The 23,325-nt window shown below is 44.4% G+C and overlaps 1 protein-coding gene across 6 annotated transcripts in view; it reads right to left on the bottom strand.

The window, feature by feature from the left end:
* Positions 1 to 23,325, bottom strand: part of CAMTA1 (calmodulin binding transcription activator 1) — a 330,817-nt gene that overhangs the window by 52,739 nt on the left and 254,753 nt on the right. For all 6 annotated transcript variants that reach the window (XM_076356070.1, XM_076356072.1, XM_076356073.1 and 3 more), the window contains 2 exons: positions 12,798 to 12,951; positions 1,359 to 1,499 (listed from right to left, as the gene is read on the bottom strand). In XM_076356070.1, the coding sequence (XP_076212185.1) occupies positions 1,359 to 1,499; positions 12,798 to 12,951 (295 nt within the window). The remainder of the gene's footprint in view (positions 1 to 1,358; positions 1,500 to 12,797; positions 12,952 to 23,325) is intronic.

The following is a 23,325-nucleotide window of genomic DNA, read 5'->3' as shown; positions in this document are numbered from 1 at the left end:
CAAAGGCATCTTAGCCACAAACTCTGGTGCAGGGATTGCTTTTGTTGTTTAAAGAACAGCCCATGAATTTTTGATGTTTCTTTTCTTAATTGATTCATTTTCCTTAGAATGAGGTAAGAACATTAATTATGGTACTGTATAATGACTAAAGGGGGAAAGAAACCTCCTCCTTATAGCTAATGGCTACAGTTATAAATGCCATCTTCTGGGTAACATAAAGCATCCGTGTAGCCGCTGCAATTTACTATATCTTTTGTTCCTTGCCCTTGAAGGGGAACTTCTCTATTATGTGCTCAAGATTTGAATCGGGTCGCTTAAAGTAGTTCAGGACAGTGCTTTTGAGACTAAATGCAATATTAAATCTCTCTATTCTCCTGGGTATAGAGATGAACAGGAACAAGGGAGAGGCTTTCACGCTGCTGTCTTTGCGGATGACAGTAAGGAATTGGGACTGTATGTGTCAATGTGCAAGCCGTTACAAAACAAAGCGATACTGTTATGTTAAAAAGCATGCAGCAGACTTAGCACAAGACAAAACATCAAAGGGAAGAATAAAAGGATTCATGTTCAGATCTGCAAGCCTGGATCAAATGCTGAGCCTTAAGGGTTGAATTTTAATCCAAACTTAGGTATTTCAGAGGTCATCATTCTTACTTAAATCTTGATTGTATAATGCAACTGCCCAAAAAAAGAAGAAAAAATAAACCCTTTGAAGCACTGACAGCTTTCCTTTATAAATTTTGCTGAAGACTAATTAACGTGTCATATATTTTACTTGACCAAAGTACTAGGAAGGGGTTACTATAAAGTAGATGAGTTGGAAAAGTGAGTCACTCAGCTTCCCACTCTCTCTATAAAATGCTAATACTAAGGATGCTGTTTCTTGCTGTTGTAGTCTTACTCAAAACAAAGCCATCTTCTTTAACAGAAAAGCAATCTCCTGTATTTTCATGATACCTAAATAAAACCTGTCTTATCCCAGTGATACCTTGTAATTAACCACCTAAGCCCATTTTTTTCAGCAAAATAGGCTGCAGGGCAAGGAGTTCAGAGGGTGAAGTTGGAAGATCATCAAATTTTGAGGCTTCGGTAACAAAATTTGAGCACGTAGAAAAGAATATGCCTTTTTGAGCAGGTCACATATAGAGAGCATTTATTGGAACTTGCACGTTAAAGTGTTGACGTTTCTTCCAGAAGTTCCAGCTGCATCTTTTTATGCTCAAGACTTCTTCTGTCACCTCCGAGCTCATTGTGTCTCAACGTTTCACAATACAGCATTTTCAGTACTTCAGTACTGCAAACCCTACCCCAAGTCTACATTAAGCTGCTATCATTTTGTGCCCTCCCAAGGTACTCACCCAAGGTACCAGTGCAGAGACAGTTGTGTGTCCGAGGCTGTGGTTTGGTCTGGTGACTGTCGAGGATCTGCTGCACGAGCTGTTCCACCGAGAACCCTGAACTGCTGTTTCCATTGCTGCATGTCCACTTAATGCCATGAACTGCGAAGAGAACAGTAAAACATCCCATCAGAAACTTCAAAAACATGCCAGAAACCATCAAAAACCACTCCGAAAGAACAGCAGAAACCCATTCCTGCTGCTTTTTGTCAGAAATGAAGGAGACCTATAAAAAGCAACAGTAATGGTTATTGTTTTGCTATTCTCTGCTCCCTGATACCCATAAGCTTCCAAATGCAATTCCTGGATTAGGTACATACAGAGGAAAAAAACCTCAGTAGAATATCTTTCTCTGTTTCAGTTTGCTGTTAACGGTGGCTCTCTAAGCTTAAAAATTGTAAGGACTATCTGAATAGCGTATGTAACCTTCATTAAAAACCTGAAAGCAACAGAATACTTGTGTTTCATTGAAGTAAAACAGTACAATTCCAAGGAGCATTTTGGAATCTTTTTCTGTCCAATATGAAAACAAAATTAGTTAGTTTTATAATAAAATCAGCAGCCAAAAATATGCCAGTATAATAGCAAATACAAACCTTTTGCCAGGACTTCATCGTCAGATCCTGGTTGGCAGCAGTGAAGACTGACTCATTTTTTGGGAGTCACTAACAGACACTGTGTGAGTTCCTCCTCAGACTTGGACAACTTTTTAGTAATTTGGGAAAATGGACAGGAGGGTGACGTTGCAGAACAAGTTGCAAGTTGAAGGTCTCTTTTCTTGGGAACTCTCTTGGTTTGTTAGCTATTTAAATAAGAATGCTAAACTGCATGCACATAAATTATTTGAATAAAGGCTCCCTCTCAATTTTTTAGATGCAGAATTTCACATAACAGTGATATTCTCAACCTGACTTACAATGGAAATAGCATTTATAAAATATTTTCTCCATAATAACTGACTCAAAGCATCTTCTGTCTCCTTTAACATCTCTCTAAGCAATTTATATGCGCATGTTATTTATTTATCCTCTGTATGCCCTAGAGCTCACTTGCAGATTTTGGAAAGCGCTGGTTGGGGGCAACATCATTTCCAAGATGTCCCCATGCCTGGTAGCTCAGGCCTGAAGAGCTGCTTCTTTTCAGGAATGTCTTTGTCATACTCTAGCAAAGCATGTTCCTTGCACATAGTATTCTAAAATCCTTAACCAGAATATACCGAATCAAAGTTAAAAGTCCCACAGGCTTCAACTTTGTAGGATTAAGTTCTAAATACACAGATACACAGACCCCTGCGTGGTGAAGGTCCTTGATGCGAGGTCATGAAATGCTGGCAACAGCACATTGGGCTGATAATCGCTATACAGCCAGAAGTATCTGCAGACTCTGGAGCAACAAGCTGTGAGCTGCTTCATGCAAGAAGATCAGAAGCAAATGAGGGCACATTTATGACAGCTAATGACCGTTGTCAAAGAGGCAAGATACCATGTGAATCTCCTATTTTCCTCTGTGATGCTGCTTATTTAGTATGTCATAAGCAGCCAGTGGAACAGAGTTCCTCGATCCGCTCTGTGAAGCAGTTTTATTGCTTTTTTTATCACCTGTTGCTGTGTTGCCTCATCACCCACTGATGTTACTTTGCCTAACAGCATCTCATCTTGGTCTAGTTTTATATTACAGAATTTGTATTTTTATTGGCTGGGCCGGATAACTTGCAGAAAAACTGTAAATAAGGTTTACAAGTATTCTTCCTCATATCACTATTTAAAGTGCTGCAGTTAGTTTAGTAATGAGTCCCTCTATGCTTGCTTGACAACCACATTTATTGTTATCGTACCCAACAGGTTTTGCTTTCTAGTATGTTCACAATTTTGAATTTCCTCTTAACACTCAGTATCTGTTATTATGTCTAAGTTTAAGTTTATATACGCTTACCACTTCAGTACCTCCACTCGCATTCATTTTATTATTCTAGGTACGTTATTCTGTCACATGTGATGTTATGCCTAATAAGTGATCTTCAAATAGCAGTTTTGCAAAAAATACATTGACAGTGAGATTAAAATGCAGTAATGTATTTGGAATACTTTCAGCTAGACTATATAAAGTTACTGAACTGTAATTATTACTGAGAAACTTTGCATTAAGTTATTTCTGGTTACTTCAGAAATGCTTTGCTAAAGAAGTGAGCTCACATATGTGTTGCTAGGTATAGAAAGTCTATTTTACAGTAGTATGTCAGAGTTTGCTCCCTACTGCTGCTAAATCCCATGATGAGAAGCCTATTACAGGGGGGAAGTCTGGTAAGTGAATCATGTTTCATGGTTTGTGTATTCATGATGATGGTTCTTAAGTCTGAATCAAGGTGTGAGCTGGAAGCTAAGAAATAACAAACAGCTTTATAGCTGGATACTTATAATACCATGCCTATTGTTTTCAGATCTTTCCAGCATAACAAAGTCCCATCATGGATCTATTGCTGCTGAGGAAAGGTCCTTCTCTAGCCTTGCTCCAGCTGATCCTAAAGGGCTCTGGCTCCAGCTTCTGTCCACGTGGTGCAACATTTTTTTAGTGCTTATGCTCCCCATATGTTATGAAGGTTATAAAATAAAGAGCCAGTGAAGGGTGACAGATTGCAAAAAAAGAACGTCTGGATGCTTAATGCAAATTATCCACTATTTTGGCATATCCAATATGCAGATTTTCTCCCTCCCCCTTTTAAAGAAAAACTCCTGTGAGCTGGCGAGTTGTTAGTACTGAATACCAAATACTATCAAGATGGCTTTTAACATGTCACGCTTGGCTTCCTGACACATAACGAATCAGCAGGAAAGGAGATTTCTACAGGGAAGAAAGTGCATTATGAAAGGAAGGTTAATAAAAAGTATACACACACACACACACTCTTCCTGTTTCTTAGTGGTTCAAAAAGTGAAACCACTGTAGAACTACATTTGATTAAATATAGTCATAACGTAGGAACACAACAAAAAGGAAAAAAAAAAGATTGAAGCTTAACCAAAATTCTGGGAAGTATTTTAATCTGGATTTCTGTTCAGACTCCTCCTGCATTTCCTTATAATTTAAAATGAAAGCTGTGAACTGCTCCAACGCTTTCCTTTCCAATGATAGCACGAACGAGTCTAAAAGCTGCTGCATTACAGCAGCAACATATTCCTTGTCACGCACCCTCTGCACAGTGCTTGTAGCATTGAGGCAGCAGAGCCGGGGAGAATTACTGGTATTCCACTGGGTGCTTGAAAAGGAGGAGTGAAGCTGGAGGAAGGTCCATGACTCAGAGTGCTAATGCTGCTCCTAGCAGAAATGCCTCCAACCTCTTTTTGTGAGCGTGGGCTCACACCTTTTTTCTCTTTCTTCCCTTTTGAAACGAAGACAATAAAAACGACCTTCCAATATTGGCACAGCAGCTCCCCATTCACTAGCGCTGTCAGGACTCTGTCTGACCATCATGATGTCGTGATTTAACCCCAGCCAGCAACTAAGCACCACACAGGCGCTTGCTCACCCTCTGCCCCCCCTGGTGGGATGGGGGAGAGAATCGGAAGAGTAAAAGTGAGAAAACTCGTGGGTTGAGATAAGAACAGTTTAATAACTGAACTAAAATAAAGTAAAATAGTAGTAGTAATAATAATAATAATAATAAAAGAGTATACAAAGCAAGTGATGCACAATGCAATTGCTCACTACCCGCCCACCAATGCCCAACCAGTTCCCGAGCAGTGGTCACTGCCCTCCGGCCAACTCCCCCGTTTATCTACTGAGCATGACGTCACATGGTATGGAATATCCCTTTGGCCAGTCTGGGTCAGCTGTCCTGGCTGTGCCCCCTCTCGGCTTCTTGTGCACCTCCAGCCTTCTCAGTCGGTAGAGCATGGGAAGCTGAAAAGTCCTTGACTTAGTGTAAGCACTGCTCAGCAACAACTAAAACATCAGTGTGTTATCAACATTATTCTCATACTAAATCCAAAACACAGCAGTATACCAGCTACCAGGAAGAAAATTAACTCTATCCCAGCCAAAACCAGGACACATGAGCAAAGGAATGAAAAATGATCTAGATTACCAGCAAAAAGGCAGCTCAGAAGCCAAAGGAAACTCGTACATAGAAAAATAGGATTGTCCAGGTTTCTTACAACACCCTGGCTATCTCTGCCATCTTCTGCTGCTGGTGGTACTCAGTCCTCCACAATTACCGGGTCTGCAGTCCTCCAGTCTTGCAGATTATCTTCCTTCTCCCCATCACCTCAAGCCTACCTTGCTGCCTCATCGTCAGGCTAGACCGAACACCACCAATGGCTAAAACCCCAACCATTTCCCTCTCTGTAGTTTCCTCCACCCTAAGCAAAACTTCTCCCTAAAATACCTTCCCACATTTAAATCTTATAATTTCATTCTTTCTGAATGCTCTTCGATGTTCCTCTTTGCCATTTCATCCATGCCACTTCATCCATTCTACGCTTCCTATTTCTATTCCCAAGCTCTTGCTCTTCTGTATCCCACATGTACAACACAGCTTACACATATATGCATATGTATCCTACATAATGAAGCCATTCCCTATACCCTATGTGCTGCTCCTTTGCCCCATTTTGACAGGTAAGGGCCCGTCTTTTTGTTTTTTGAGTAACAATGATGACATCTCCCACATGAAACAGATAAGTTGGATAGACTGACAGAGCTGGAATATTTGGAATAATCAAGGTCAGGTATCTGTTTGCCTCTCCCTCTTGATGTATCTTGGACGGCCCGCTGCAAACCCTTGCATCAGAGTCCTGCCCTCGGCTGCTCCTGACTGACACAAAACACTTTAAAAATCCTACAAGCGCTGACCGTAGCGCGACTGGGTCCTTTGTCCTACAGCCCTGCTGATGGGAACGAAAGCCAGCCTTGCTTCCTACATCCCGCTCCACCAACTGTTGACACCGGGAGGCTGTTTCCATGGCAATGGTCAATTGGAAATGGCAGCTTTGTCCCTTCAATTTTCGCCGCGTTGGTGTTCACAGAAGTGAAGGCCTTGCTCTGATTTCTCACAAGAGATTTTCATTAGATTTATCCTTTCGTATCCAGACGCCCCCACACAACTGAGCTTTGATTTTCCAGCCCTCCACTTCCACCTGTTATTGGTTGCAAAGGAAAGATTTCCTTAGCCTTGCTGCTGGGGGTGCAGGTGGGGAAGATCACCTTGCACATTTGCCATTTCTTCATGACACTTCCTGAATTTTAATGTCTTTGTGAGGACTCGTACAGACATTTCACTCTTAGCTGTTCTTTAAAGAGAAGTCTTTCTTCCAGAATGAGACCTTTCCTTGGAGGTTTGCTCAGATGCAACTGGATGCTTAATAGCAAGTGGGAAGCGCATGTGGTTCAACTACCCTCAGAGAGGGCCAGTGCGATGCAACTCTTCTGAAGCTGCTCGGAGTGAGACTTCTGTGACTTTTATTTACAGCTAAAGCAATTTTTACTTACAGCCACCTGATGTTCAAGGCTGCTCACACATGAAAGAACAGTGCCGAAGCTAACTCCCTCAAACCGTTCTCCTAAGCCATCTACACAGTACTCACCTATAATAAAAAGCAGATCGCGCTAGGATTTCTTGCCTTTGACGATGTTCATCAGGACAAAGCTGCTATCACTGGGCTGTTCCCTTCCACAAGACTCGAAATTTCTGCTCTGATTTGCTAAGTTCTGGAATTGCACGTAGTGTAATTAAAGCGTGAAGGTGCTTGTCCCCAACTGTATTTCAGTTTAGTTAGTAGGGGAAGTTCACCGGAGCGAACAGCCCCACGCCTCGGGCAGCCCAGAGGAAGCGAGCACAGCTGCAGCTGCTGCCCAAACTCCGATTCCACCAGCAGCGAGGTCCCTCCCCCGTCCGCGGCTCAAGGGCATCATCCTGCCGGGAGCGGTACCCGGCCGGCAGACCGGCGGCCGCCCCAGGCCGCCAGGTGGCGCCAGCGGATAAGGAACGGGCGGCGGCGGCGGCCCGGGGCCGGCGCGGCGCCTCCGCGAGCTGGGGAGGGGGACGCCCGTCCCGCCGCCCGCGGGCACACAGGCGGGGCCCTGCAAGCCCCGTGCGAGCCTGCCTCCGTCTGTTTTAAAATTTATTACTTTTTTTTTTTTTTTTTTTAAATTTTGCTAGCGAAAAATCGTGCTGGGTGATTTTGGGGAAAAAATTCATCGTAAGCATGGCACATGAGAAAGTCCAGCACTTCCAACTCTTCTGTTGGGCTTCCAGCAGCACAACCCTGGACTGGTCTCCACGGCTTCACCATAGGTCTCGTTGGGTGGTCAGAAGCCACCCTAACCACGTGGACAATTAGTATTATTTTTTAACATCTTGGGTGGAACTGCCAGGAAAAGAGGACTGCCACCTGAGCAGATGCTCTAGTATCGAGTCTGACAGTTACTGCAGCCGAATGCTAAGAGGGGAGATAAAATGCTAAGGAAGAATGGAGAATAAAGGCTGGTGTGCCCACAGCATCCTCAGAGATGTTCTGTAATTGCTGCATCTGGTTAATATCCAACTTTTCGGGGGGCAGGAAGCTATTCGGTTCAGCTTTCCTCAAGTTAATTTCCATTACTGCTAACAGTCCGATTCATACTGGATTACTATCAACACTCAGCTTCAGCTAGTGGGATTATTTCACTGTGATATCTCCAAACGCAGTTGAAAGACTGCCCAAAGCACCAGGTGAAAAACGGTTGCTAATTTTGTTCTTTTGGCAAAGTGGAACTTTCCATGGTAGGTAAAACTCACCCGCGAGGGAAACCACGTTTCCTAAGGAGTGGTCCATAGAAGCATGGGAACAAGCTCCCCTGGGGACAATAAAGGTCACTACAGATCTAAGAGGGAGAGGAAAGGTGCAATTCTTGCATGTGACCCATGTTTAGAGCACCGCACTTGCAGTAATGAAAGGGTTAGGAGATGCATCTTGGTGACAAGATGAGAAATGGAGCAGGTGGCTGATACTGGCTGTGCAGCCATCGCAAATGGGAGGTACTCAAAGTCAGAGAGGCCAGCGGGATATAAGAACCTATATAGCACCTACTATTGTATTCTCTTTCTAATAAAAAACCACAGCCACTTATAGTAATGTGTAAGTACTATTTCAGCAAAACTGGACATCTACATTACTAAAACCAAACTCTTCTAAAAAAAATCTAAGTTACTTTTTACGTGGAGGTCAGTTGGAACTAAGCTGGCAAGCTTCAGTTTCCATTGAGAGTCACTCTGTAGCTCTGACAAACTGGTGGGGGAATGGTAAAAATCATCCCATGTAGCATTTTTGTTTTTTCACAACTGATCTTTTAAGATTAAATATAAACCCCCCCCTTAAACACAATTACTGAAATTGAATATAAACTTAAGATAAAAATACCCAACAACTCAATTCTTCAAACCATATTAATGCCGATTACTGCTATTTAAACTTCATTCTGGGCTACAAGCATTTAATGCCCTCTCCAGTTGTGACAACACAGGGATGCAGTCTCAGGTCACCTCCAAGAGCCCCAGATCGTTTCATTTACACAGGCAGAACAGAGAGAATTGGTGACTCCAGGGAGAGGCAAGAGCTGCCTGTGCCCAAAGGTATTAAGTCTGACGGGCGCCACGTGAAACCTCCAGTTTCCCCAGCTGTGGCTGCATGCAGGCGGCACGAGCAGGAGCAATCAGTTTCCAAGCAGCAGAGGAATGAAAAAAAGCTTTTTTCCGAAAGAAAGATAGCTCTTAATTATAGTGGACCTGAAACAAGGATTGCAACACAGCACCAGCTGTGAGCTTGTAACTCACACTTTGCCAGCTGAGGCATGACAAAGCCAAAAGGGGATGATTTGGAGAAACCCCCAACATGAGCTAGCCCACAATTTGCTGATCATATGGAGTTTATAGACAGAATTCTGCTGTGCTGGATTCTGCCACTGCATTTTGCTTTTACCACCAGATGCCTCTAAGGACATCTGCTAAGCTGTTCAGAGAAATCTCAAAGCAAGACTATAATGGGGCACAAGAGGGGGAAAAAATGGAAAGCAATGCCAAATTGAGGCTCATTCTTCATACCAGGCATCCTGAAATGACTTATAGGCATCTCAGACAAGGTTCCTGCAGAATTTTCATGTATTATCACTATTCATTTTGCACAAATGTCCCAAAAGGTTGCATTCATACAGAAGCAACACACATGATGACCCTTTTGATTCAGACAACCAGTTAGGATGCTGCCGACAGTCAGATTATCACAGGTCTGCCATCAGCAGCAGGATGTTTCAGTGGCGGCTTTACAGCCCTCCCTGCACTTGCTGACCATGCTTACACCTCTAAGATAAAGTGCCCCATCTCCTAGCCTGGAAGGAGAGAGGAATCATCCTGCTGGAGGTCATGAATAGTGTATCCAGCCCTTCCAGGCTTGTCTGCTTCAGTCTCAAGGACTGCCAAACTGAGGTCTGACAAGCCAACAGTGATAGTCCTGACAGGACAATCAGGAGGTCATGGATGTCCCAGCGTGAAGGCAGGTGACAAATATATCGGAACTAATATATAGTTATATTATATATATATATATATATCTCTCTCTATATCTCAGAACTAAATCCAAAGCCATGAAAACTGAAGTCAGGCTGATTAATTATTTATGGTCTCAACTCAGTTGAAGATGTTGAAAAAACGCCAAATTCTTAGAGCATCTGCAGTGAGTATTTACCTTTCACAGATGTTCAGATGGGTTAATTTCAGTCTCTTAATTCATTCACAGACCAGCTATGTTAGAAGAAGTTAATGGTGTTTCCGTGAAGCTCTCAGAGCTGTATGGCCACCCTGAAAAGGTATTTTTTCATCCATAACCACCAGTGCAAGCACAGTCACAGCATTAGGAAAAAACACCTCTGAAGCCAGTCAAGAAGCTCTGGGTTCGCAGAGGTCTTCTTCAAGACCAGGATGGGAGGAGCCACCTCTCAGCAGCCCAGACCTCAGCGCACTGCTCTGCTCACAGAGGTGATGCAGTCTGGTACCAGGAGCCTGTGCCTGTCCCGGATGCCTGCTAACACTTGCTGAAGCCTGGACTGACTTTGGGATGATGCCGTGGGGAAGGAAGAGAGAGCTGAATGAATTATGCATGCAAGAAATGTGAGCAAACTCCCTGCTCATCCCAGTCAGGGTCTCTCTGCATTTTGGGAAAACCAGTTTGATTTATTTGTCTGGCTCAGACTCTCAGACTGATGCCTCTCTCCCTGCCAGCCATCTGCCACATCATTTTTAGTTCTCCATGCACACACGGCCAAGACAACATGCTCCCAGCCTTTGGCTGCCACCCCACTGACTCTCTGCTGTCCTAGATTCTGATATAAAAGCTTTAATACCTGAAAGAGGTCAAAAGCTTTAATACCTGACTCCAGTCCAGGCTGAGTAGGACTTGAACAAACAGCACTTGTTCTCAGTGAGTCAAGAACTGGACACTGTCACTAGCCTCTGACCAGGTGGAGGCATTTTCCCCAAAGGCAGAACTAGTATTAGCTTCTCCTAATTCTGAATGACATCAGTGTCTGAAACAGGATACAAAAACCTTCCTGCAGATACAGCATTTGGCCTTGGACCTCCATGCACACCCTAGCTGTATCATCACTAACTTGCCTTAAACGTGAATTCTTATGAAAAATGGCAACCAAGAAAACAAAAGATTCAACAAAAAACTTACACAGCTTCCAAGTCCAGAGGAATAAAACTAGATGAACTGCAACAGGGAACAGGTAAAAGGGTGAGACTGTCACTTCACCAGCGGCACCACGCACAACGCTTTGATTAAGTCATTGACATATCTGCTTTAGGGCAGAGAAATTTGGAAACATCAGGCAATCAAACTGTGAAGTCTGTGAAAGAATGTGATTAATGCAAAAATGTGATGAAACTAATGTGCTTGGCTCCAGAATTTCATGGCACACCCAATACTGGAACCAAATCTGATGGCTTCTTGGCGAGCAGTGCCCCTCTGTGTTCCCCAAACACGGTTATCTGTGCTCTCTTTGTTTTCTAGGTCTGATCAGAAGTCTGATCAGAATCTAAAGCTTTTATTTTAGCTACATTTCTAAGGATGCGTTTCCCAGGATATGTATCCATAAAGAGATGTGTACATGCATATATACTCTGAATAATTGTGCAGAATTTCACTCTTCCCTCCTGAAACATAAAAGAGCCAAGTGTTATTAAATTTACGGCGAGTTCATTGTAGTTTTCACATAATTTTCTTGATGCACTGCAGATTTTTTAACAGGCTACCACTTCCCCTCCTGTTTAATGTTAAGGTACTTGTCCAGTCTCAGCTACACCTTCAACATCTTGGATTTCTGTCTAAGGTTATCAGTCCCAGGGGCAATATTCTGTTTAGCAAATGTGTCATTTTCTCTCTGCTCCTCTGCTTGTCTTCTGCCCTCCAACTTTGTGTGGAAAAGGAATACATGGGCCTGCAGAGCTCAAGATGCAACAAAGGAGCAGTGCAAACTTAGATCACTAATGCTGTGGTCAGTGCGAGACTGATCTTTCACTGATGGTTGAGACATATCAGAATGTACTTCATGGCTATGACCTCTAATTATGGAAAGCCGGGCATGACATCAGCATCTGACTGGAGGCAGGGGTGAAGGAGAAAAGCAGACCTGGTATTTGTTGACTCGGATGCAAGCACCTAGATTTGGTATTGTGGCTCCTGCAGTTAATTTTCTCTTGCTTACAGACCCATGTTACGCCTGAACTTTCTTTCATTGCAAAAAGATGTTTGTGTGCACACTGGGACACGTTCTCCACAGGAAGACATAGGATATAACTGCAAGAAAATATAGTCCAGGGCGGATGCAGAGAACTCCATAGAGCTGCCTGTTTGCAAAGCAAACTTCCCTGATCACTCTGCGCATCTAAGCAGCCTCCTCTTTAGACTGCAAAGTTGAGAACAGTAGTAAACAATACCCACCCCGAAACACTCAGCTCCACGGAGTCCATCTGTAAACAACAGCCACCCATTCCGATCTGACACTCAACCACACAAACATGGAGTGCCCTTGGGGGAAACCTACCTGTCAATACTGCAAAGGCTCTTTGCAACCGAGTAGGTGCCTACAAACGGTGCTTGAAAACGCAAGACCATACGTACAATTTTTTCCCAGTGCGTGGAGGGGACCTTCTTTGGGATATGACCTTTTTGGGCACAGTCGGGGCAGCTCTCATACTATGCATCCCGAAAGCATTGAATATTGGGAAGAAAGAAAGTGCATGCAGATGTAAGTTGAGTTTGATGGTGACAAATGACTCCTTCGCAGGGAAGGTTGGTGGCAGCGAGAGACATCATACTCTGAATTAACCCTTTGTAAAGTGAAAGAGCAAAAAAGCCTCCAGGTACTCACACATCGGTTTGAGCTGTCCGATGAGTTCCTCTTTTGTCCACTTTGCCCATTCCTTTTTGTCTGTGTTTATTGAGCACAAGATGGGGCCGCATGGTTTCCCGCAGTCCTCGATGGCAGGGACGTTCAGGTAGTGCACCAACACGATGTCTGGGTTCTGCGGGGAGAGCAGAGCAAAAGTTATGTTGTTGCACCTCTTCCCTCCACTCAGGGCTCTCTGCATTTGCCTTCCTAATTAAAACTATGACAGAAAGCATCATAATTAGATCCCAGCATGTACCAGATTTCCCTGAGATCAGAGCTGTTCTTTAAAAGGGGTGCCAACAGACGAGGCACAACAGTTTGCATGCAGCTTCCCCCCACCCCGAGTGCCCTTTGCTTGCAACTCTCCTGCTCCCCTTGCGTGCTCAGGGTGAACCTTTTTTCCAACCCATACAACACCGAATACTTGCAAGAGTCCTGCAACCATCAGTCACAACAAACACCAGGTAATTTGCTTTGGTTTAAGGGACCTGTGGTCTGTTTGATCCAATGCTTTCATCAGTTCTGGTCCACATTGGACTATTTCGAATATACGGAAATACACCTGAGAACATCAGTAACAGCCATGCTTTCCGTACAGTGGCAGAAAGAGGGAGGGAAGACCCAAGGAGGCTCACAAACAGTATTACAGAGTGCCTCAAGGACAGGCTCTTTTCAGACAAGCCCGAAATTTCTTGTCTTTTGAAGATCTTGCAGCTTCGCGATGAAAACAGTGAGCTGCAGAAGGTCAGGACTGGAAGAGACCGTGCCCTTTGCAGAACTGCTGCAGAACAATTGCAAGGTGCTTGCTCCCACAGGGCTGTTTAAAGCTCCCCTCTCTCCCTGTGCACCTTCTTACGGGGGCTGAGAGAGGGGATGCAACACTGCTTTGACGCACTGCAGCACCGTCCCACTGACACAGGCATTTCAAGTAGGGAGCTGAGCGGTGTGTTACCATCCTGCGAGTAAATGAATCATCTTAACAGCAGCAACAGAAACAACTCTGCTAGTTTCCCAATGGCATCCCAGGGAGATTGTACAATAGATAATAACAAGATTGAGAAGCTGATTTCTTTCCCTGAAGTCATTTACTCCTAAGTTCACAAACTTTAATGACTGCTTTGGAATTATTTATAAAAATAAATAGGATAATGGTGTAATTAAAACTCTAATGTTTCATTAATGCTGTTAGAGCCCTGTTCTGAGTGGGAGAGGGAACATAAGCCATCATTCATTTTCAAAGGTTGTGCTAATGGGAGCACTTGCTTATGAAACCCGCAGAGGGCTGGAGCAGTACGTGGATGCCCACACCAAGGAAAGACCGGTGGAAGGTAACTTTTGACAAGCAAAACACAGCACTGAGGCCAGGCACGGCATGCTGGGCAGCTGCTCCTGGAGCCAGCCCTGGGCAGAAGCAGGGGCAGGAGCAGGGTAGCATTCACTGCTGCCGGGTGCAGGGGTGACTATGCACCCCCTTGTGCGCCCTGCATGCGGGGAGCATCCTGCACATCCCTGAGATGAGGGGGCAGCTGGTTGCATCTCCCAGCTCCTCAAGGCTTGCCAAAACAGTGCTGGCAGCTGCAAGGCCACCCCTTCACATGGTGACTGTGTACAGCAGCAGGACAAGCATAGCAGCCCCACAGAGCATGCCCTCCCTCCGTCTGCATCCCCTTGCACACTGGTATCCAGATGCATCCCTCTGTCTAGAGAGGAAGCTCTCTTTTAAGTTAGAAAGACATGCAAGCAGGAACTTGCATTTTTTCCCCCTCTATTGAGGAAAACTGCAAGTGGGGGATTTTCAGTGAAGATTCTGCTAGATTGCAGTATCAAATTCTTGCAGCCTGTGTTAAAAAGAGTTGTATTGCACAGGGAAGAGGCAAGGAAACCTAGTAAAGAACTGCGAACAACTTATTTCGGAGCAGTTTTGGAAAGTGCTAAAGCGAAGAAAACCACTGGCTCTTCTATTCCCGAGATTCTCCTGGAGACAAACAATTGGACCTTTTATGTTCAATTTTTATGCGTTCAAAACCTTCCGTTTCACAGGGCACATCTTCTGCCCCAGGTGAGAGACAGCCAGAAAAGCACACATTAAAACACCGTATCCTCTCTTTCCACACCGCAGTGCAAATCCTAAGGTCACCACGCAAAACGGAGCCATGTTTTCCTTTCAGCCTTCCTGTTTACCCTTTAAGGGTGACGGAGGTGACAGCTGGGGCTCCCAGGGAATTAACTGGGTGGCTGAGCCGCTTCCAACATGAGCGGATGGCGCTGCTCAGGACCGGGGAGGCGATGAAGGGGAGGTCTGAAACATTACGGTCCTCATGCATAATTCAGAAAAGATTCAGATAATAAAAATGATTACCTATATACCCAAATAGTCTCCATCAGCTAATTTAACATAATTAGTGATTTACATGATGAAGTAATAAAAAGTAATATGCTTCAGAGATTTTGTATAAAGACACCTCTTGCTCTCAGAGAAGTTTCAAAGAAGAGAGCAAGGACACACTGCTGCCACGGCGTTGGGCGACTTGGCAGTTCTGTAGACGCTTCTTCCTTTGTTTCGGATAAACTGTATTTTTCACAGCCTGATAGTGCCTGATAGGCAAGTCAGGACGACGAGGCTTCCTGGCTTCATTGCAGCAGAAGCAAGTGGACCTCAGCAGTGGGTTGGCACTGGAATTTATACTTTTTATATATAAAAGCATATAAAATAAACACAAAACCAACAGGTTTGTTCCTTATGTCTACATCTAAAAGTTAACCTCAGATTGGCAAGTCTCATGAATGCCAATCTACCTAGTAAACTCAAATGTTTTGACACAAATTAAGAGAATATGTATGTTTTGGAGAACTCTAAATCAGCAGAGAATCACTATTTATTTGTGGAGACCTACCAGTAGAAAAAGAGAGATGTGAAAGACTGAAAGAAAAATTACAAATGTAACTTCCATGTGGGAAATAGGCCAGGACACTGGACATGCCACGGCAGAAGCCCTTCCCTTGGGCGGCAGGGAGGTCCTACAGGGAGCCCTGGACTGGTCTGCAGATGGCTCTGGAAACACGCCCGTCGGAAAGCCGCTCGTAATTTCAATGCCCAGAGCCTCTGCAGAGCTGCTCTGCTTCCCTGCTTCCCGTGCATCTGAGTCAAAGTTGCTGCCATCTGTCCCTGACCTGGGCAAGTCTCCTTGGCACAGTGCACCAGAGGCATCTAGTCCGCCTCCTCAGCAGAGTCTCCTTCGGGTGGTGGTGGAGTTTGTTCCAGTATCCCTGGTGCTGTAAGCAGGAGACGGCGCAAGAAGTGGTTAAAAAAAACCACAAAAAGCTGTTAGTTTTGATAAAGAAAAATGCAGCTGCAACATCTGTCTGACTCTTGTTTGCAGCTTCATCAGCACTAAGTGGTCAATAAATCAGACTGGCATGGCGTTACGTTTCTTCCATGGCTTAACCATTAATCTAGTGCCAGTTCCCATGAAAAATGAAGGAGAAAAACTATGTGATAGTGAAAACGTATACATTATCCAGAAAGTAATAATAGCACGTAATGGCGCTGCAGACCTCCCTCCCAGCATGATTGCTGGAACAGTGATGCAGCCTCCCTGTGCTACCCACTACACGCTATTTAAATTAACCAAGTAAATCAGCTATTGTTTGTTCCACCAGCCCACTCCATGTTTATATTTTTCATATTAGCAGAAACACAAAGCTGAAACAAGCTGGGCTGCTCCAGCTCCCCAGTTCTGGCAGGCAGGGAGGGCAGCCTGTGAAGGGCTGATTAATGCTCGGACGAAGGAATGGCAGGTACCACCAGCACTCCAAGCCGGCAGGGCTGCGAGGGAAACCTTTCTCTCATTTCAGGAACCGCTTTCTGCTTGTTCATTACTACAAAGTCAGTCCCCCACGCAAGGGGAAGTCTCCCTTCTCAGGCAGAGAAGGATAATCACAAAAAACCTCTCCCTTCTTGCTGTCCCCATCTGAAAGCAAGCTTTTTTTTGTTTTGTTGTTTTTTTTTTTAAAAAAAAGCAAAAATCAAAAGCCATTTCTGGCCAGCTTTCAGCTGCTCTTCAGCTGCTCAGCAATGGCAATCAGCTCAAGGCTAAATCTCACTGGCAGGGGCTTCCAAATCACCGATGGCCACAGCTGAAGATATTTTATTTGGAAAAATACCTCTGAGCTGAAAGTTTTGCATTTGTACTCCCTGCTGGAAGGATGAAAGGAAATAAATCATCCTCAGGGACGATGAGCATTGGTGAATTTAATCCCAGCCACCCTGCAAGGAAATTACCCCCAAATACAGCCCTGGGCGCAGTAGCCATTAGCTCTGCTCCGCTGTACGGCCAGTCGCCCTGGCTTTCGCTGGATACCTGTGTTATTTCTCTTATGTCGAACTTGCAAGGTACTATGCATTATTAAAAATGTGGAAGGTGAAACCAGCCTTTTCCGGCCCTATTGGCTAAACCACAAAGCAAAAGGGCAGAAGGAGCAGAGGAGCGTGGCAGGGGGATGCAGCAGAGGCGGCTCCTGTGCCTGCCTCCCTCCCTCCCCTTTCACCCCTGAAATTTTAAGGTTTTTTTCTTCTCTGACAGCTATTCATTCATGAGATTTACTTTGTATTCCTCAAACCATCCAAAAGGTTGAAAAAGGAATCTCAGCTTTCTGGGAACATAATTCACATCCATCGCTGTGGGGTGACTGGATTAACACCTAACAGATTATCACCCAGAAAAAGGTAATACAAAAAGGTTTCTGTGGTTTTGAGAGGTTGCCATTACGTGATGCTTCAGTACCCACAGGTAACTTGGAGACAGGTACTGGGAGTGTCCGTGTATCATCTATATATTATCTAAAAACAACCAAGGAATGAAACCATTCCCAGACATACGGAGGTGTGGATAACAGATTCTTCTGCTATTTATAGCAGTGTCTATCTGGTGGGTTTCCTCTGGATTTTTAATGGTTTGAGAGTGGAGCCTGGGATACCTGAGATACAAGGCACAAATACACAACATGGACACAGAAGTAGTGGGATTTTTTCCTTTCCAGAGACTAAATGCTAGCTTTGGACAAGATTACTGGTTTAAATCCCAGTAATTTCTTTATCCTTGAACTAATTTGTAATTGAGGTCATGCCTCAGAAGTCAACCTGGCGGCTGATGCATTAGAATATATTAATCTTTCACAGTAACAGTGAAAACCAAAAAAATCTAACACTGACTTAAACACACAACCCAGTGCTGAGGTGGGCATGTTTAATTAGGGAGAACGAGACAATTAACAAACATGTAGCACAGCCCTGACACCCGAGAGTTGCAGCACTGGAGCACCTGGAATAGAGGGGGATCCCAGAGTCGGACGCAAAAGCAGAACTTGTACTGCAGAGCAGGACCCCTTTTGCTGGGAAATCCATTTTAGCCTGTACAGCTCTCTGAATTAATCTTATATCCTATGCTTCCAGCTGCATGAAAGAGCTGGTGGAACTTATTCCCCTTCAAAAGCTTCCTCAGGAGGAGAGGACACCTGGGGTCAGCCAGGCAGAGAAAGACACTGGTGCCTATATGGTTTTAAACCTGGTTAAATCAGCATCCTGATATGCACCGGCTCAGGAGCAGTTGCTAAATGTCATCATCCTTGCCTGGGCACAGGAGCGGTGGGTTCCCTCTGGGGCAGTGGCCGTCCCCTCCATCTCCACATCCTGTCCATGTCTGCAGTCGTTGGATTTACACCCTATAGCTACCACAGGTGCCTCCAAAGGTCGGTCAGCCCACAATGCCAAAACAGAGTAATTTTCCCAGTTTTTTCAGCCCAAAGCATTTTGAGATTTTTTGTTTGTTTAAATCCACTGATTTTTGAGATGAGAGACTGGCAGCGGGCTGATACAGCTCCATGTACCGCAAACAAGGGAAGGACAAATCGTGAAGGGCTTGCAAAGCTAAAAAATTATTTTGACCTTCAATGTAATTATAAGAATCGAGATTTCCTGCAATTGTTTTAAAGGGAATCAAGATTTAACAGGGCTGTATGCTTTATAATGTGCTCCCCAGTTCTTCTTCAATACCTTGGTAAGGGAAGATAAAGTGTAATCAGGAAAGTAACTGTACTCTGTTCTACATTTCATAGAATCATAGAATGGTTTGGGTTGGAAGGGACCTTAAAGGTCATCTAGTTCCAAGCCCCCGTCATGTCGCAAAAGAATGACTAGGGAGTACAGAGCTACCACAGGGCAGGGTTTGGATTAGAAAAATACAGGTTTTCCTTTTGTTATTTTCTTTTTTAATCCTTCTTTATCTTTATTCTTCCTCTGGCCGCTCCTGACACCCCTTGATAACCTGTACCTTTCTCCCAATAACAAACTGTGCCTGTCCCATCCCTACGACACCAGTGACATGGGCAAATCCCCATTGTTCCTCAGGAGCATCGCTCTGAGGTCCCTAACAGCCAGCCTGCAAAGAGCAGCCTTGGCTGAAACGCCAATTTGTCCTCCACATGCTGGTGGTGACACCTGAATACAAACAGGAGCGAGAGCCCCATCCTAAGCACTTTCTCCTTGAGCCTTGCAGAAGCACTGCCCGTGGCAGATCTCCAGCAGAGCCGAATGCAGAGGATCCCACTGGACTATCTTGGGAGAAGGCAGTAAGGGAGCGGAAACGGTCCTGAAGTCTCTTTCTCCCCCTTAAAAGAAAGGTCCAGGATGGTGTTCAGGATTTAGTAATATGGGTGGTTTGATTTGAATTGCCCCAAGACAACCCCAGAAACAAGCAGTCCTATCCAGAGATCTCCTGACTTTTCCCTGGATAAGCTTTTCTTTGTACATTCACCTGGCAGTAACCCTGTGGGGTTACAAACAGCACATGGATCAGCTGGTCATCATCAGGCAGTATTCAAATAGTGCAAGCAACAAAGCAAGAGTCTTAATATAGAACAAATACCAAATACTTACTAATACATCATCAAACGTGATACATTGGAAGGTATTTTATATACAAAGACCTGCCTCTGAATACTCTTGGGGATCGCGTTTATTTAATATGCACTTTGAAAGATACAGAAAAATACAGTGCTGTAATCGCTGGCCTCCAAAGTTCCAAAAAGAAATTGATTTCCAAATTGCTTATTATCTTTCATAGCAATACCTCTTGTGCTAGTAAAAGGTATAACAGAAGGACGATACCACACAACCAGAAGCCTGCAGCAAAGTAAAACAAGAGGCACTTCTCTTTCTCACGCAGGTATTATTCTTCTGGACAATGGAAATTTCTTTTCATCTGTGTCACCACTCCCAGCTTGGGCAGCTGACAGGGATGAGATAATTCTGCCATGAGCTGGGACTGCTTTTTTTTAATCTAGAAACACCCAGTGGAGCCGGTGGTGCTGATGCAAAAGTCCCGTGTCCTGGCACCCGGGGACAGAAACGCAGCAGGGCAATCTCCTGCCCTGCTTATTACTCCGGAGCAACGAACCCAGCAGAGACCACAAGAGCATTTGCCTGGGAAGGGCCAAGGAGATCCCAGTCTTCGGCATCCAAATGCTCACAGCTTTGGCAATACCCTGCACAGGGGGGCACTGAACAGCAGCACATCCCTCTGCTGCAGCACCTGCCACCACAGCACAGCTCAGCTCCAACCCGCAGAGGGGTCTGCAAAGGGCAACAGGCTCCAGACTTCAAACTGCAGAGCAAGGCAGAGGAGCAGAAGGAGCAAAAGCTGCTCTTGCCTCTTTCAAAACCATGTTTTTTAGTGTTTTCCACTCAATCCTTTATGACTGTACATCTGGATTCTTGAAAGACCAGCCTGAGACTTCAATAGCCGTTGAACAGCCAGTCACAGGAGGTGCCTGGGCAGCTGTTTGAGTGAGTTTAATAACCTTCTAAAGCTATACCATTGCTCATGTATAGAAACGTAACCGTGATAAAAGCATGCAGAGAAAACTTACAGATAGCAACCTGCCCTACTTCAGCTTGCTTAGAGATGTTCCTTCTTAACACACACCATGCTCATGAAAACCATGTCATAACAGCAATGGATCCATTTAACCCAGCTGCTGCATCTAGTATCGATTGCCTTTTAAGGGAGACAAATTTGCCATGGAAACCATCGAAGCATCTCCTCCTTTCTGTCACTTGCTCTCTCCAGTTGTCCAAGGTTTTACAACTCATTCTGCAAAAGCCTTGAGGTTCTTCAAACAATAACTCTGAGGGCAAAGCAAAGGCTTCTTTGGGTTTGAATTCCTATGAGGTACTCTTCCTGACAAATGAGGCTTACTACAGACATATACATTTCTTGCTATACTGTGCATATACTGTTACTCCAACTCTCCACCTTTGAAGACTGACACTTAAACAATGCCTCTATCTTTTCTTATATGAAACCTGCATGTTGCAACCACTTCCAGACTAGTGTAATTTCTTCTGCATGGAAAGTGGTGCAGAAGAGACAAAGCCATCTTCTATTTCAGAGTGTCCTACATGTGAATTGTGCTTTTCATTTTCAGAACATCTCAAAGAATTTGCTAACCAATACAGCCAAAGTTATATACTGAAATTACTTGATTTAATAGCAGAACACAGCTCTTTCTAGGGTAAAACAAAGCAAATGCTTGATAGCACACAAAGTGTCGGTAAGGAATCTCACGGCCACCAAAGCTGCAGATGCAGAGCAGAGTTCTGCCCTGCAGTTGCTTTAATAGTTCAAAACCATGTTACACCATCCACGCAAACACAAACAAAGCCATGTCAAATTAGCACATACAAATGTAAACATCGAGGTATTGAATATGATGTAACAGTGCCAGCCTCTTTGCAGACTGTTACTCTGTAAAAGATTTGCTACTGCATTCAGGCTATTTTTCCCCAACAAGTGTGAGCCAGAGATCCCTCAGCTGACATTTGTGAGGACTTTTTATTTTCTTCATTCTGAAGTACAGAATCTCCTCTCCCTCTTTCTGTTTTTATCGCAACCTTTACAGGGGAATTCTGTCATTGCATTTCAAATGGGCTCAGACAGAGCTAAGCTCAAAACACTTCCATCCTCATCACCTTCCAGAAATGCCAGCATTATAAAGTGTGCCCCAAGTGGCTTCTATCCTTTCCCGGCTCACCCAAGCCAGAGATGCAACAATAGCTGGTCTGAAGTAAGAAGTTATTTTAATTTCAAAGCTCCGCTGACATTCACCAAGTGCTTTCAAAGTTTATAATCAACAGAATGCACTGCTTCAAATTCTGGTTTGAATGCAGATGGTGCAAGTTTTTTCTCTCATGTGCTGATGGCCTAGTTTGCCTCAATAACACTATTAATTTTTAAATATTAATGCATTTCTGTGAATTAACACAGTCCAATGCGTACCTGAAAATACCTCACTTTTTTTTCTTTTTAATTGGTATTTTTGTAGGCAGACCAAATAACAGGAAGCTGACATTTCCAAATACCAAATGAGAAAACCCCAGGAGAACGTACCCAGAGCTCACGATAAGCTTTCCCTCTAGAGACATGCTGTCCCTCAGTGCTGCTCCTAAAGCTTCATCAAGCTCTAAGCTGTTTTTGTATGTATGCAAGTGTGTTAAAATCATTTGGAAGCTGATTGCCCCTCAAAACCCATGTATACTCCCTGCAGCATCAGCATGTGAGTGTCAGCATACAGGAGCAGAGGATGTAGGACTAAGGATGTGTCCAAGGGTTTGCATGCATGCAAGATGGGGAAGACCAGCAGCTTGGTGTTTCACAGGATGCTGTGTACTCCCAGCCCTGCACAACCCACCCACACACACGCCAACCAGAAAAGGAGCTTCCTGCAGTGTTGGAAGCTGACAGCAGCTCCTGCAGCATCCCAGGGGCCAGAGCTGTGCCAAGCAGCCAGCTCTGCCTGGCTCTGCTGCGGCTTCCCACGGCCAGCAGCCACGCGCAGCTGGGAGGATGCAGGACTCTCCACCATCTCTCATTAGGCATGACGGACTCCCCATACAGCTGTGCTCTGCTATTATGTGACTACCTGTTATTTCTGGCTGGCATTTGGATCAGGTGAATGCCTTTGACAAGTCTGACAGGGATATGCTCCCCCTCACAGCACGTGTCACTCCTTCCCCTAACCAGGACACAGTGCACACCAGCCCTCACCCCTTCCCATATATCTGCACAAGCACAGCAAGTGCAGAGACATGGGGCTTCAGGTGCTTGGAAAGGATACCAGCATGACCTTGATGCCTGCCTGGAGGAACAGGAGATAAATGCTATTTAATGTTCCACACAGAATATATGGTACATGGTAAGCCAACAAGTCCTTTTTATTTTTACTCTTTGCTCTTGCTCTGAGGGCTTTGTCATTTATAGGTTCTTTAAATTTGTTACTTTTGATATCAGTGACTGGTAATACAATTCCCGGAGGAAGAACATCAATAACCTTCAAAACACTTTCATAATGTTGGCTTTGACAGCCTTGCAACATTTTTGTTCCTATGGCGTAACCCTTATGACACTGCTATATAGCATATAGGTTATTCATTGAAGGCTTCTGGTGCCTG

Source organism: Aptenodytes patagonicus, chromosome 19, assembly GCF_965638725.1.
Source record: "Aptenodytes patagonicus chromosome 19, bAptPat1.pri.cur, whole genome shotgun sequence".
Taxonomy (NCBI): Eukaryota; Metazoa; Chordata; class Aves; order Sphenisciformes; family Spheniscidae; genus Aptenodytes; species Aptenodytes patagonicus.
This window is presented reverse-complemented; position numbering and strand designations above follow the sequence as displayed.